At 31.0% G+C, this 16,856-nt stretch overlaps 1 protein-coding gene across 1 annotated transcript; it reads right to left on the reverse strand.

The window, feature by feature from the left end:
- Nucleotides 1-4,260: 4,260 nt before the first annotated feature.
- LOC107891951 (acyl carrier protein 1, chloroplastic) lies at nt 4,261-6,577 on the reverse strand. The gene is made up of 4 exons (XM_016816885.2): nt 6,236-6,577; nt 5,534-5,638; nt 4,864-4,986; nt 4,261-4,570 (listed from the first exon to the last, which is right to left on the reverse strand). Exons 1-4 carry the CDS (start codon nt 6,284-6,286, stop codon nt 4,442-4,444), a joined length of 408 nt encoding a protein of 135 aa, XP_016672374.1. The 5' UTR covers nt 6,287-6,577; the 3' UTR covers nt 4,261-4,441.
- Between the last annotated feature and the right edge of the window lie 10,279 nt (nt 6,578-16,856).

Consider the following 16,856-nt stretch of genomic DNA (forward strand, 5'->3'; position numbering starts at 1 on the left):
TTTATCTTCCAAAGATTCAAATTCGTGACCAACTGCAAAGAATCGTCAATCTCAAATTTCTAGAGATAACTACGGCTGACACGCAATTAAGGGAGATTCGACCTAGTAATTGGAGTTCTCTTTAGTTCTTATACTTTGCTTGTTGTAATTCATTAAAATGTTTGTTTGAAGGGATGCAATACCTCTCGTCTGTTAGACATTTGGGTATAATTGATTGTCGTGAGCTTGAATCATTGCCTCGAAGTTTGAAACACTTATCTAAATTAGAGTTAATTGAAATTTTTTTCTTGCCCAAAAATCAATTTACTCATGGAACCCCAAGAGATAGAAGACCAAAACCTTCACTTAAGCCTAAAAAAGTTGGCAATTCATGACGCACCAAATTTGAGGGATCTACCTCAACTGCTTCTTGAAGCCTCTGCTAGCAATTTGAAGGTCATTCAAATCGTGGATTGCCTTAAATGTGTGGCATTGTCAAATTGGTTTCAAAATCTAATTTCACTTCAAAGATTAGAGATTATTGATTGTCTTAAATTATTATGTCTTCCTGATGGTATAGAATGTCTTATTTCACTTAGACATCTGAAGATCCAATAGTGTCCTTGACTGATAAATGTCAACCGAAAATAGGTACAGATTAGTCAAAGATATCACACGTACAGAAAGTTTACATTGAAGACCAAAATATTATCAATTCACAATAAAAGTATTTTTGGTTTCATTTAATTAGGAATTTGATCTATATCAGATTTTTGCAATATTATTTTGATTTATATTCTCTCTTTCATTTATTTTTCTTTTTGTTTAATAAATATTCAACATTGGCAGATTTTAAATAAATATAAGGAAAACGGATGCTTTGATGACACTAAAAGAGCAGCAGGTTAGATCTCGTTTCATTCATATAAATTAAAGGTTGGCAAGGTTTCATGAAGATTTTTGTTTCTTTTCGGGACTTTTCAAAACTCATGTTTTATCTTTAATTGTGTATTGAATAATAACGCAAAAGGTAAATTTTGAATACAATTGTTGCATAATATAAAGCATAAATTTTGGAAGCTTAATTTGGAATTGTTGAACATTTTTTTTCAACTTCATACTAATTACTACAAGCAATGTTACTTTTTCTATTGAAGATGATTTCCTAAGCTTAGGGCGGGCATCGAATGGTTCAATGTGCTTCTTTAATATAAATAATTAAACTGCTTAATATAATATTGTAATTTATTTCCTAATTAACTTTTAATATAATTTTATAGAGTTAATATTTAATTAATTTTTTAAATACCATATCTTTAATTATGGTACTTAATATAAAATTATAATTTTTTTACTTGAATTATTGAATATAATTAAAATATATTAATTTATCAATTCAAATATTACAATAAAAAATTTTCAAGTCATAATTAAAACATTTTAACATATTAAACATAATGCAAAGTAACATTACTCAAAACAATAGCCGGTTAATATAATTAACTCTAATATATTAATTAAGTGATAATTAAGATTTTTAAAATTCTATTCAAATAATAACACTATTTACATCAATAAAATTAGCACAACTTTTTTTTAAATTATAATTATTCTTAAATGTATAATTCTCAAAACTTTTATTCTACTTCAAATTTTTTTTGTTTTTAAATATAAATTTAGTAATGAAAAATAAAAAATAATCTTAGTTCAAAATGTCTTAAATTCATTTGGTTTTCAACTACTGCACACAACATATCTCATATTGGACGAATCAACCGACACATGCAGGTCGCAAAAGCTTTTACTTTGTTTCAATTTTTGGGCACTATTTTCAAAATCCGATTAGATTGATTTGCACCAAAAATCAATTAGAGTATCGATTTGGAATAAGTGATTAGATTTATTGACCCATGAACTAGTCGGATCAACTTGGACAGTCAAATCAACGATCACACCGATCGAATCATCTTTTAATAATTTATTCGATTGAATGGGTTAAACTAAGAACCAGTGGTCTAACAGGTTCGCCCAATGATAGTTTTGAGAGCCTTGACTCTGTCTGATTCAGAGTTCAAGATTCTTGCATTGATATGATGAATTTCAAGCCTTTACTTCATTTTCTTAAAAAAAAAAATCATGTTGGTGTGTGAGAATAAAAATAAGCTTATGAGAAATTAACCAAAGGCTTTAAGACATGTAACCATGTCACATTCTTTAAGAGCTATTCGCTCTTACCTACATTTTGGTATGCAAAAGAATTAAAAGAAAATGAACCTCAAGGATACAATGCAAGATAAATAATTATCTACATTTTGTGCTGGATATATAGAGTGGAGAAGATAGATCCGGAGACGATATTAAAATAAACAGTAGACTTCGAGGCATGGCTGACATTTTTCAAAGAGAACTATTTACCCCCACACAAAGTTGCTAGAGAGTTAAGACAAAGGTCCTTTCGGTATACAATGAAACTTTTGAATTTCCTTTGACTAGCAAAATCAAGGAATTCCCTAACTCTTACTTTAATTTCTGAAAAATAAGATTGATTGCAATTGTGATTTGTGAGCACCATAAACCCTCTATTTATATACACTCAATTGACACTATTTGAAGAGTCACAATCCTTTATGTTTGATTTCCATTGGACATACTTCTTAGAAAAATATGTCTCATGGAATCAAATGTATCTTTTGAATAAATCGTCACTTTCTAATAAGTGCTCATGAATAATTATGAATTTGTAATTTATAATTTCCAACAATCTCCCACTAGATTGTTAATTAAAAAAATAAGTACACAACGATTATGCATAAAGAAGGTTGTATGTAGATTGAACCTTCCTTTAGTGCAAACTCTTCAAAGTATCAACAAAGTAAATGGTGGCACTAAATCTTGATCCTTAGTGCATGTTGTCATTCAATAACTTGTTATTACCCTTTAAACCTCAAAAAATTTAAGTGCTAAAAATGTCCTTAATTGAAAATATATAGATAATTGAGCATTTAATTAAAAATTAGCAATCAATTGAATCTCTAAAAAATAATTTTTTGTTGAAACCTCTAATAAGCAGTTACACAGCTGACATGGAAAAATGATAATGTGGATGATTTAATTGATTTTTATTAATTACTTTACCTCTTAATTATTATTTTTTTAATTACAATCTCTTAATTAATTTTAAGAAATTATAAAATAAATGTTTATAAAAATTTTATAAAAAAGTTATAAAGTTAAAATTTTAGGATTTAGGGTCTAAGGATTGAAATGATAACATTTTATAAGTTTTATAAAAGTGGTATTTTTCAAATTTTATAATATTTTATATTTTAATAATTTATATAATTTTTTATTTTTTATAACTTTTAATAATTTCTAATAATTTTTTTCAAAATTTTTAATAAAAAATTATTACTTTTTATTTTCTCTCATTCATTTAAAAATTCTTATTAACTTCTTTCGCATCATCTTTCTTCAACCAAAATCATTACCACTTCTAGCTCTATGCTTTTTTATTACCGATACCAAATATTCCAAACCTTTAAAATATGAAAAAGTTTCTATATATTTTTTATAATTTTATAATTTTTAAAAAATTTAATATTTTAATATAATCTTATTCAACTTTTTTTATAGCTTTTAATTCATATATTTTTAAAATCTATAATTTTTATAATTCTTTCATTTTTCATAATATACTCAAACCATTATATATTATTTAGTAATTTTATAATTTTTCTATAATTTCTAAAACATTTATAAAATTTTCATAATATATTAATGATATATTATAAGATTTAATAACATTTAAAAATTTTGTAATATTTTAATATTTTTTTATAACTTTGTCAATTTATTATGAGATTTTAATAATTTTTAAACTTAAATGTTTAAAAAAACAATAGAACCTCATAAAATAATTAAAAACAATTAAATCCTCACAACATAATTAAAAAAATAAATTAATCCCTCCATATCGACCTTTTTTTATGTGAACTACCAAAACAACCATTACAATACCACTCATGTCAACCGCTACATCATCGCTTAACAACTCATTAAAGGATTTGGGAAAAAGACATTTTTAGCACTACGCAAAAATATATATAATTTAGTACTAATTGCACCAAATGATCGCATACTTTAATTTAGGATACGGGTTCATATTATTCAATTTATATAATCTTTGGTAATATATGAGGCATATAATCATTTTTAGATAACTCAACCCCTAACCCTCAGGCTAAGTCTAGAATACTCATTATAATTATATATGCTAGCAACTTACTGAAAAAGAAGATCAAATAGTATTTTCTTGACTTACAACACAAAAGCGTTAAATCCATAATTTAACTAAAATACCAACCACTTTATGAGTTTTACTAGATTTGAACAAATAAATAGGCATGATGAGTTCACAAATAAATTGGCAAATGAATCCCAAACTTAGGTCCTTGGTTTGTTTCTAGGCACTTTTCTCGCCGCAGAGCTTGTCGATAAGCTCGGCTGCATCGTGAACAGTTGATATGCTTTGGGCATTGTCCTCTTCCACAGTGATTCCAAACTCTTCCTCAAGCCCCATTACAATCTCGACCTGAAATGCCCATTCTATCGAATTACACACATACTACTACTGTAGGAATATTCTGTAAATATTTTAGGAATATTTTGTAGATATTCTTTTTATTAAAATCCCTCAAGCAATAAAAAATAACTGATTGACAAGAGGTACAACAAAGAAAACGAAGGGAAAAAATTCATCAAACTAAAAGAAATGCATACTCTCCTTGGTCCAGCACCTAATCCTACCCAAATAAGGAGTAAAAACAAACAAGATCCAGATATTAAAGAAAAAACTGCTTCAGATGGTTATAAACAGTTAAGTACCGTATCAAGAGAATCGGCTCCAAGTTCAGCAAATTTTGATTCACCTGTGACTGGTTTGTCACTTGGTAGGGCTAGTTGTTTCCTTACTATTTCACATACCTTATCCACTGTCTCTGGTTTGGCCTGCCCAAAACATTTAACTAGGGTATCAGCATTATGTCATTCACAAAAGGTACAATAGTCATTCCTACTTAAATGACCAGGCCATAACAAGCATATTTACACAAAACCCTGAATATGAAGCACAATAAACTTTTATAGAAGAAGCAGAAATTAATGAATATTTATATACAAAGGACTTCATGCAAAAGCACAAGAAAAGACAAACATGATAACAGATAAACAGGTACTAGAGGCAAGTGACTTGCCAACCATTCCTTGCGCTCCTTAAAGTTAACAAAATAATAGCACAAACAGTTAACCATATTTCAAACAGTCCCATACGAGAAATATCAAAGATAAGAAAACCATGCACTGTTAGAAGAGAGTCCACAAGTGGATTCTTATCTTATCATCTCTCTATTTAATTTACAAGTCCATGTTATTTCCCTTATTGTCGATGGAATGGACACTAAAAAGAAATGTAAATCCCTGTTATATAGCCTTTGCCCTTCACTAATGGGTTACATTGCGTAGAAACGAATATCATATCATTCAATGAGAAACATACAGCACATGAAATCCGCAAGCGATCTGGACGCAACCTAAAGGAGAGGCTGCTTCTTCCCCGGTTCACAAATGAAACCAATTTCAACCCAGAAACCCTGCTTGTAGCCTTTCAAAATGTGTTCAAAAGAATAAAGATCAGTCAAGAATTCAATTCACATAAAAAGAAGAATATCGAAACAGAATCTACTTGCTCTGTTGCTCTAACAGGTTGCTAAAAAGCAAAATCATAATAGATTGAATATAAATAAAGGAGCTTAAATGCATATCAATTTAAACATAAGTGTACGATATGAAAGTAAAGTAATGCATTATGTTCTCCATATAATTAAAATTTCAACATTTAATTATTTACATCCAAATGCACTCTCTTTCTTTCTTTTTTTCTTTTTTTTTCTTTCAAAAGCAAAACTAGTCTGAAATATGCAAGAAACAGCAAGAAGGAAAAAAAGAGTAGAATTTTAAAATCTCAGATCACCCCGTTAAAATCATCCATAAAAGAGTTGAACTAGCAAACTCGAAAGCCTCATTTTGAACAGTAAGAAAACACTAGGGAAAAAAAGGTAAAATCAAAGCAAGATCAACTAATAGAAGAACCAGATCAGGAAAAAAATCATACACAAAAACATAAAAATAAAAGAATAAAGTGTAGTAAGTAGTAACTAAAGAGATCTGATGGAAGGAAAAGAGAGAAGAGAAGAAATACCAGGGTCTGGCGAGGTTGCATAGAGATTGATGAACCAGCAAGGGAAGCCATTAGAGAGTGGTGTTGACAGAAGGAAGGAAGGAAGGAAGGAAAAGAAGAGAGAAGAGAGGGGAAGTGAAATACGGCGGGAGCACGAAGAGAGTGTGAAGAAGATAGGTAGTTAAAGGGTTAGTAAGTAGGGTTTATCCTTTGCTTTTAAAATAGGATAGCTGGATGTTTGTTGACAATAGGATTTGTAATTTTCGATACAAACGGCAAAGTGCAAACAGTGTGGTGGGTTGGCTTTCTGACCGGGCTAGGGATGGGAATTTGTGGTGCTCGGTTAAGGGAGCGGATTTTGTTGATAAGATTGGACTGGATTCCGATTTTAAAAAAATTAAAATGATAACTGGGTTGGGTTAAATCACCCACTCTCTCTATTGGCCCAAAATATATTGGAAATTTTTATACCTCAATATAGATTGGACTCCCACTGTCCGCTTCTATTAATCAAATAGAATAACGATTAGCTTGAATTAGTGTTTTTTTCTTTATTAAAATAATGAAAAAGCTAATATTTATTAATTTTGTTGGTATGATATTTTATACATATGTTATGTAAGTGAATATTTTTTTTAAAAAAAATTTCAAAATTTAATTTTTTCCATTCATTTTGAGGCGATTTGACAAACAACACAAGTTCAACTAAAAAAGTCAAAAAGATAAATGAAGAATTAAAATAACTTTTCTTTTTTGTAAAGTTGGAAGGTCAAATGAGTCGTTATGTTTTAAAAATTAAAATATTAAGAGTGTATTTGGATACCACAAAATACTTGGATGACAGTGTAATTATTAAGGTAATAAATTTCATCTGCTTGTAATTATAAAAAATTATAATTTTCTAGATGTGTTTGGTTGACAGAATGCAATTTTAAATGGATAGTACAATTTTAAATTACATACTTTTTTAAAAAAATCATTAATTATTATAAAAGATTATCAATAGTACTTGGGAATTTTTTTTAAAGAATTAACAAAAATTAAAATCAAATTATCGAATGTGACATGTCAATCCAAGAAAGTAGTTGACAATACAATTATTAATAAAAATAACGATAAAAATAAACATTATATGCAATTTAATCTAATTACTCCAGCATTACATATTGTTGGGACATTCTCTCTTTAATATTTAACATACACTTCTTATTATATTTGTTGGTCATTAACCAATTATTTCATCGTCTGAAGCAGAACTTGAATCCGTATTATTAAAATTATCACGGTCTTTTTCTTTCTTCTATGTCCTCTATAAAATATGGCTCATTTTAATTCCGAATCTGAATGAATTTATGAAGTATCCAACTTGTTAGTATGGTACAACAACTTTTTTTAGACTATAATAAGGTGGGGTGTTAATAGGGGAAGTTTTTTTTTTTAAATAGCAAATGTCTCTTCAATTATATTTCGAAACTTTGAATATCTCAAATTCAATAATTTACGAGTTTTCTTTGAATTTTGTATCTAGCTCCATTTTTTAAAATGGAATCATACACCACAATATGGTGCAAATAAACATTTTGTATTTAAATAACCAATCTCTAATACATAATATTTTTCAACAAAAATAACAATCAGCAAAATAAAATAGGTGACTATAATATTAGTGGATTACCGTATGTAATTTTTCGCCTATTTTAGAATCTTTCCCAAACAATATTTTTTGGCCCTCTAGAATTTAAGACACAAAACAATTTTGTAATCCATCAATTACAATAAATATTTTAAGCCTAATTTGCAGTCAACTTATACTAAGGAGTCTAATGGAAAACCAATTTTATAATTTTTTTATAATATTTTTATTACTTTTATTCCACGCAGTAAAAACTAATTATAATATAACTGAAGTGGGATGTATTTACAATGGGATCCGGTGAGATCCAAAAACCATCGGTTGAGAATAAAAGGAACAAACAGAAGGCCCAACAGCCATTAGATGATACCAGGTTAGAAAAATTGGTGAGTGTTCAGTAACCTGGAAACTTGGAAGTCGATTACCAAGAAAAACAGGAGGAGGGAGAAGACTGATAACATGAATAGCAACGTCATAGAAATTTGAAGATTGAAGACCCTTGTATAATAGCTCTAAGGCATCGACTCTTAGAAGTTTTCATTCGGAAAAATATATATCGGCGTATCTTTGAAGAAGGATTCATCGAATCCGCAAGTTGGCAGATTTGGTGTTTCCGCTGGCAGTGTTCATCTCTCATTCCCAAATAAGTTATAAATTGACTTATTAGCTTCTTCTTCTTTTTAAAGTATCAATATATCCATAACATTTATTGGGTAATGGAATATTTTATTCTTTTAATTGCTTCTATTTATCTTATTTTGCTCCCTTTGCATGTCCTTAGATTCAATTTCTTTGACTTGGGTATGAATTAAAGAACTTTTTACATGGGCAAGTGTTAAAGAATTGTTGACTTATTATTTGCAGTCCAAATTCATTTTTGATGTTTTGCTGGGATATTGGTATGCGAAAATTTGCAAACTTGTTTGGTTTAATTTTTGTAGCAATTGTTGGTTTTAGGGTTTAGGGAATGTGTAATTCATTTGTAAGTTGTTGAATGATGTTGGATTGGCGGTCTTCCTACTGGTAATGCTTCCTAGAGTGAGAGCTACTAGAGTGGAAAGAGTTTCAGAAGCAAGAACAGCTTCCATATATTTGAAAAGGTGTTGAAAATTAAAAGCATGTTTGTTCTACAGTTCCACGTTTAATTTTCATGGCAATCTTCAGCCATATATTGCATAGTTGACCATTGCATTGGACAACCAGAACAAGGGTATGCTACATATAGAAATGCAAGCAGCGGAATAAGGAAAAGTTTAAAGTTCCATACTATACATCAATTATAAACAAAGATTAAATAAGAAGATTAGAACAAAGCGTCGAAACAAAGTTTAATTAAGAAGCAAAGGAGAAAGGGCGAGGGGCGTGGGAAACTATTAAGAAATTGTGCTAAGCGAGAATGGAGAAAATGTGAATTTGCCCATAAATGGTTTAGCCCAGACTTTGTAAAGAGGCCTGTGTAATTCTAAAATGTGAATAAGGGTTCAAACTCGAAATTGTTACTTTGAAAACACTCTTTTCTCACCATTCATCCTGTACATGCCCAAATTTAACCGGACCTTAATAAACAAAGCTCAAATTACAGAACAAACCAAACCAAAGTCTAAATAAAAAAGTCCATTTACAAAAAATATCAAACTTAAAACCCAAAATAAATAAAGACCTAATGGCCCATATGGCCCACTATCTTAAGCTAGCAAGAAACCTTAGCTCTCTCGACTGTTGCAGCCACCATGTACGCCCTCGGCGCGCATGTCGCCCGAGGGTCGGTTCCCCTGCAACCTTGCACTAAAATAGCCACCAGCTATTTCCATTGACCAAGTCCGTACCTGCAAAAAACCACAAAAGCAGAAACAAGGCAGAGAAACGGCAGCAAGCAACAGTAGGCCATAATAGCAGAAACGAAAATAAACAGTAGCATACCTGTTGTATTTGGCTATAAAGCCACCGAAAAAGAACTATTGTAAGGGGGAAAAACAATATAAAAAATACAAAAAAAGAGATCAAAATACAAAAACTGATTCAAAGAAGATTAAGGTGCTTTTTATTTCTATTTTATTTTTATTTATTTTTATCTTTTAGTTCGAATATAATAGGGGTGAGATCCGTTACCTTTAGCGCTGTGCTTGGAGCCTTCTCCGGCTTTGGAGGGGACCGAGTCGAGGAACTCGCCAAAAAACCCCATCGGCATTGTTAAGGAACTAAAGGGTCCCTTTATTTTTCTTCCATTTTTTGCTGTTATTTTTGTGTTTTGGTGGGGGATTTGGATTTTTGACCTTAATTTGGATGAGATTAAGGAGGTTAAATCGGTCAAAAAAGGGCTCCTTTTAGGAACTCTGGCCGCCGTATACGGTGGCGGTCCGGCGACGGCGATGATGGGTTAAGAAACCCTAGCAGAGGAGAAGAAAAAGGGGGTAGGTTTTAAATTTTTTTTTAAATGAGTAACAGGATGAATTTTTAAGAAAAAATTGGTTTTTAATACTTGTTTGAAACGGTGCCGTTTTGAACCAAGGTCTCCAGCGCCAAAACGGCGTCGTTTAGGATGACCCTTATGCGACCCGACCCGCGCAAGCCAGGGTCCGCGTGTTTCCATTAAATATGTTATTTACAACCCTGGTCCCTCTAAGTTCTGTCCGTCTTTATTTTGTCCTTTTTGTTTATTTTTGCATTTTTTAAAATTTGTCCGTGGGATTTTTCCTGGTTTTCAATCGGGTCCTTGACCCATCGGCGCGCTGGAACGTGGACACGTGTCCAAATTTTGGGCTTTTTTCCCGTTTAACCATTAGACTTCTTGCGTTTTTTAATTTTAGTCATCACTTGTTTGTTTTATCATAGTTTTATACCTGTAACTTCATTTTTATCTCAATTCAGTCCCAAATATGTTTGATTTCAATTCATTTTGCAAATTTGCTACTTACTTATTTATTTTAAAGCCTTTCTTTTCATATATTATTTCTTTCAAGTTATTTTATTATTATTATTTACTTAAAGTCTTTAATGTATTATGTATTTAACATCACTTCAAACTATTATCCATCTTAAGTTTATATATATCACTATATTAGTCATTTTAAACTGTTTTACATATTTTTAAAAGAAATATTTTTACGTCATTTATTTTTAAACTCTTTTTTATATATTATCTATTTAAAATTTTTATATGTTATTTAGTTATACTATTTTATATGTTAATCGTTTAAAACTCATTTTTATTATTATTTACTTTAAACCTTTCATATATTATTTATTTTAAAATATTTTTATATATTCTCTATTTTAGATTATTTCATATGTTATCTATCCGAAATTTTCATGTGTAGTATTTAATTTGAACTGTTTATATGTTATTCATTTTAAAATTGATATATATTATTTATTTTAAAAGCTCTTTTTATTATTTATTTTAAGTTTTTATACATTGTCCATTTGAAACCCCTTTTTTTATATGCTTTATTTATAATTGTTTCATTTGTTATTTATTTTAAACTGTTTTATTCACTTCAAAATTTGTCATATATTATTTCGTTTCATTCTTTTGTGATTATTGATGTTGATCTCTTAAAATAGTGTATTATGTGAACATGTCCATTATGTGCTCTAGAAATTATTTGTTAATATATTGTTGACATTCATTGACCTAGCATTTAATTCATGTATTATTATTTTGCGCTCTATAATCCCTTTTGTTTCATTTTGTTTAAATCATATTGCACATTAACCTCTAAAGTATTTGTCCGAATATGGACCGTTTTATTCCAAACAAAATAAATGCATATCGCTAAATGTTGCAGTCATGTTTATTCAAAGTAAGGTAATATTTCGTGTTTTGGGAATTCAAGAAATCGTACCCTAACTTACTGGGTTTCGATTTTCTTGTTTAACCTAAATAACCAAATATCCCTTCAAATTTCAAAATATATGAATTTAAATAAAATAAAGGCAATATTTCATGTTTGGAAATTTCGAGAAAATTGTGCCCTACGTGCTGGGTTTCGATTTACCGTTTGACCGAACAACTGAATATCCTTTTTAAAATTTTAATGCATGAGTTTTGGAAATCATGAGATGATTTTGGTATGGAAGGTTTGAAATGTTGTGTCCTACGTGATGGATGTGATATTTTATTTCTTCGAAACAAGAGAATCTTAATATCCACTTCGAGTAAAATAGGATCATATTTTTAAAATTTATTTTAAAATCTTTTCAACTTTTGACATTAAGACGTTAATTAATCAATTAGGTACCAATTTTGGGCGTTACGAGGGTGCTAACCCTTCCTCGTACGTAACCGACTCTCGAACCCGTTTTCTCAAATTTCGTAGACCAAAATCGTTGTTTTAGTAAATCAAAATGTTTTATCAAAATGACCAAATTTCTAGGTGATCCGATTGCACCTAAACAAAAAAAGATTAGTGGCGACTCCCAATTTTCGTTTTTTTTTCAAAATATAAAGTCAACCCCATTTTTCAAAAAAAAAAGGTTTCAACACATCCCACTTTAGTCGATACCCAATTTTTTTAGTTATAATTTGGCATAACCGTTATTTCGTGAACCAATTTTCTTAACTATTGGCAGAAGTCAAATCGATATTTTTGTTCCAAAAAACAAGACTGAGTTTTGTCTACAATCCTTTATTCATTTTGCAATGTAAGAAACTTCAATGAGGGATTTGTAAAAGTATTTTTCCTTTTTGTTTTTTCTTTACAGAGTTTAAATCACTTTGCTTCTTATTGTCTCTCTCAGACTTTCTCGCTCGAGATCATTACTGTACCAGGTAGGGTTTAAAGAGAAAAATGGTGATAAAGATGGGATATACACAAAAAGAGTTAAGACTGATGTCTCTTCCAGAAGGTATCCTCTTGGACATTGTTTTCCCTGACAAGATGGGAGGAGCTTTAGAAATATGGTACTGAGGTTAGATTCTGGAACCTTTTCAGTTACCATTTACTGCATTTTGTGGAACATTTTGATTTGTTTTTAATGGTTAGTTAAGTGAAATTGTATATTTTTGGAGTGGAGACGTAATAATCATTAAATACTTGTGTTTATTCGATAGGCTTTATGGCCGTCGTCAAATATAAATTTCCTATGTTGTAATTGAATTAAAAATTAGTATAGAGTATTCAAAAAAAAGTAGTATAGAGAAATAGTATCGATTCCACAAGGACTAAGACTCCTAACAACGTTTTTATGTAACCAAATTCTAAAGTCGTGGCAGTTCTCATGCTCACGATTCGTCGCGCGCTGAACTGAAAATAATAAATAAAAAGGGATTTTAGTTGATAAAAATATAAAATTAGTAGAATGAAATGATAACAGAACGATAATTGCAAAATAGAATTAAATAATTGAAATTAAATGTGAATTATTAGCTTTAGCCTCGATACAATTTGAACTCGAATCGATGGTTGAAAACAGATTTTTTCTTCCAAACAATAAGCTAGTTATAGTGATCAAGGATGCCTTAACTGCGAACTCTTCGTTGTGTAGTTGGTTTAGATATGATCTACAAACCAACCCTTACCAGTTATCTAACCATGTAACATGCGTCCACAATTTAATATCTCAATAGCCTTGCGATCTAGAAGAGCCCAACTTGAATTAACGACCTCAACCGTGAGAGTCGTTTAAATTTGATCTCTATCTCCCTTGACGGAAACCAACTAGCTTTTTCCAATTGGACACATCAATTTTTTCGTGGGAACTCGAATACGGTAGACAATCAACTCGCTTTCCCTACTCACCAAAACAACTCCCACCCAACATGTACTTTGAGTTGAAATTGGATTAACTTTGAAGGGAGAATGTGACTATCCCATTTCCAGAGAGATAATGATCGTGCTGTAAGGTTTTAGTGCAGATTCATTTCTCACGATTCTCGATCGGAACGATGACTGGTCTAAAGCTAAATGGGGATTAGTTGAGCATGAGATTAATTATTATTTGTTGGATTATGAGAATGGATTTTAATGTAATAGTGATAGGTGGAAAAGGGAGGAGACTTAAAGAGCAATTGCACCAAAATAAGAAAAAAAAAAGAGGAAATGGAAGAATGCTTGACAAGCTACATATGTAAGAAAGGAAAAATTGTTTTGAATTCAAGTCTCTAGTCTCTCCGTTCCCAACCCACAATTACAAGGCCAATTATACACCTCTCAAAAGCTAATTTAGCATGATTTCCTCCTAAAATTATGTTTAACAACCAACAAAAATCAGATATTTTTCTAATTATAGAAAATCAAAATCTGATAATTTTATCAACCACCAATTCTGCAACTTTTCAATTTGGCCCATTTTATTGCCTTTTGTTCTAATTTAGCCTAATTTGCTTGTTTTTTGAACTTCAACATTCCAATTGCATCCTAATAAAATTTAAATAAGAAATCACAAGTTTAGTAGCATTCTATTCAAAATTTGACCAAAGTAAGTACGCTAAACACATGATATTAATTTACTATCAAGCTTTGATGTATATTTAAAATTTTATTTATGTTAATTGGGTTATAAAATATGGTAAACTAGGAGAAAATGTTAATGGAGTTTTGATCGCTATCGCGTGTACGCGTAAAAACAAAAAAATTTATAAAACAATTTTAAAAGTGTGATTTTAACTGCAAGCAGACAACGTCAATTGCAATATTTATAGTTTCCGATGGAACACTAGAGTATTCCAAGGGGTTGAACCCAAAGGAGTTGGTGATTAAGCAATTCCTAAACTATAAACATGCAATCAAAGGAGTCTCGCTAACTACTCACCAAGTTCTATATTACGACAAGGCATTTACAAGTTTAATTACGCTAATTAATTACCTAAAAACAAAAAAAGACTAAATTGTAAATAAAATAAAATATGAAAATGTAACACCCTATACCCGACTCGATCACCAAGTCCAGGTACCAAGTATAACCTGAAGTATTTAACAAAATTTTAATCTCGGTTCGCTTACAGAATTAGACAATACCAATTTATACATCCATTGCTACTACTCAATCTTACTCATATTCAGGAATAACATCAAATTTATTATTTTAAGCTCATAATATATTCCTTAACATACAAGCACCGAGTTCTTACAGAGATTCTACCTAATTGAACATGAATAATTATGTTCAAATTTGTCACTCGAGCGTTACTACAGATACGTTAAATTAATCCCCGAGGCGTAGCCTCTAAGGATGCCCCCTAAATATGTTAGAGTTATGGCACCGTTCAGGCGAGGTTGGCGGTGTCTGGCTTGGTCCCTCCATACGACCATTGAGTCAACCTTGACCTTGCACACCTGGTAGAACAATCGTAAGCCCAAATGAACTTAAATGAGACTTTGTATTGCATAAATTAAAGATTCTAAATTCTCTCGGAGATAAGAATAAAAGCATAAAATTTAAAATCCTTGAATATCATGGAGGATTCCATAATTTCATTGGCAAAATCGTTTCTTTATTTCTTCGGAGCTAACCGTTGGCGGATTTATCCCCTAATTTAGACATAGGTGTGCTATTCCAAATAAAAATTTCTTCTGGAACTTGACCCTATCCAAATTCATCTTAGATTCCCCTTTCACCATTCCTAGTTTGATTCAGTGAAAATAACCACATAGGCGAATATACATATTGACAACTACTATTGGCAGACTGGCAAGTGTCTTTACCCCAATGGTGGATCCTTTCCTTAATCCCCTTTCTTTTCCATATTGAACTTAATATAGTTTTACTTTATTTCCCTGATGACTATCTCTTTACGACTCAGCCCGTGCATAAACCCCTATTTTAAGGAAGACCCAATCTAGTATCCTCATTGTGGTCTTGAACATGAGATTGGTTGTTAAATATGAGTCTTTTTTCTTTATGGACCCATACCTGTAAAACAGTTCCCTAGGATTTTCCCACTTCGAAACATTTGCTAAGGCATTCCTAACAACCATAGTTCCCAGCGGACTATAAACTTCTTATGATTTTCCTTGGTGGACTTTTACATTTGATAGTCCTAAATGGACTTCCCTGCGTTAAATAGTCTTGACAAACATCCACTTCCTTGTTGATTTTCTGCAGATATTCCACCCAAAATAGTTCTTAGTGGTATTCCCTTTTAAAAGAGTCCCTGGCGGACTTTCCACCATTTTTTGACAACCTCTTTACCCATGAATACTTAGAATTTAAACCTGAAGAACCATTTTGTTAGCTCTTCACAAATGATGGTTTACACGCCAACTTTGGCATACCCATGGCGGATACTTACTTGCAAATATTTTGAAGGAAATACCCCTTCATTTCAAATATGTCTATATTTAAAACACTTTTACCTGTTTTTCTTACCTTCACATTTTAGTAGATCCTCTTAATATCACGTTTGCTCATGTTCCCAATGTGTTATTGTTCATCCTGTCAGATTGTTCCTCACGCGGGTCATACAGTGATTTCCCTATTTTATGCCTCAACAAGCTTCCTTGTTCATTGTACTGAGGGACTCCATCTTTTTCATACTGTATACTTGTTTGCCACTAGATCATTCTATAATTATCCATGGATTTTTGATTCTGAAAAATCAGTAACCCTTTTCGAAGTGTCACCCCATGAAACCTGTGTACCGTTTATAAGGTGTCGCCCTAAAAGACCTATATGCCGTTGTCACAGTGTCACCCTGAAGGACCTATATATTGTTTTCACGATGTCACCTCGAAGGTCCAGTGAATAACCATCCAATAATGCTGCCAAACTCCTTTGAATCACCTTTCAGTTCACTCATTCCTCCATTATGAAAGTTTTTCCTATCTTCATCTACCTCGTCAAATTAACTCTCTTCATACTCTACATATAATGAACATGCATTTCATGCAAGTCATTGTGCATATTATTATAATATACAATGTGCTATGATATGCTCGTGATAAGTTTTATATTTATTATGATCGTACTTGAAAACTAACTATTATCACGATAAGGGCAAGCGCACCTATCGAACAGTAGTATAGCTTATAGTAAGACCGAAATGTCGAACCCACAAGAACTAAAAGT

This window comes from Gossypium hirsutum, chromosome A11 (assembly GCF_007990345.1).
Source record: "Gossypium hirsutum isolate 1008001.06 chromosome A11, Gossypium_hirsutum_v2.1, whole genome shotgun sequence".
Classification (NCBI taxonomy): Eukaryota; Viridiplantae; Streptophyta; class Magnoliopsida; order Malvales; family Malvaceae; genus Gossypium; species Gossypium hirsutum.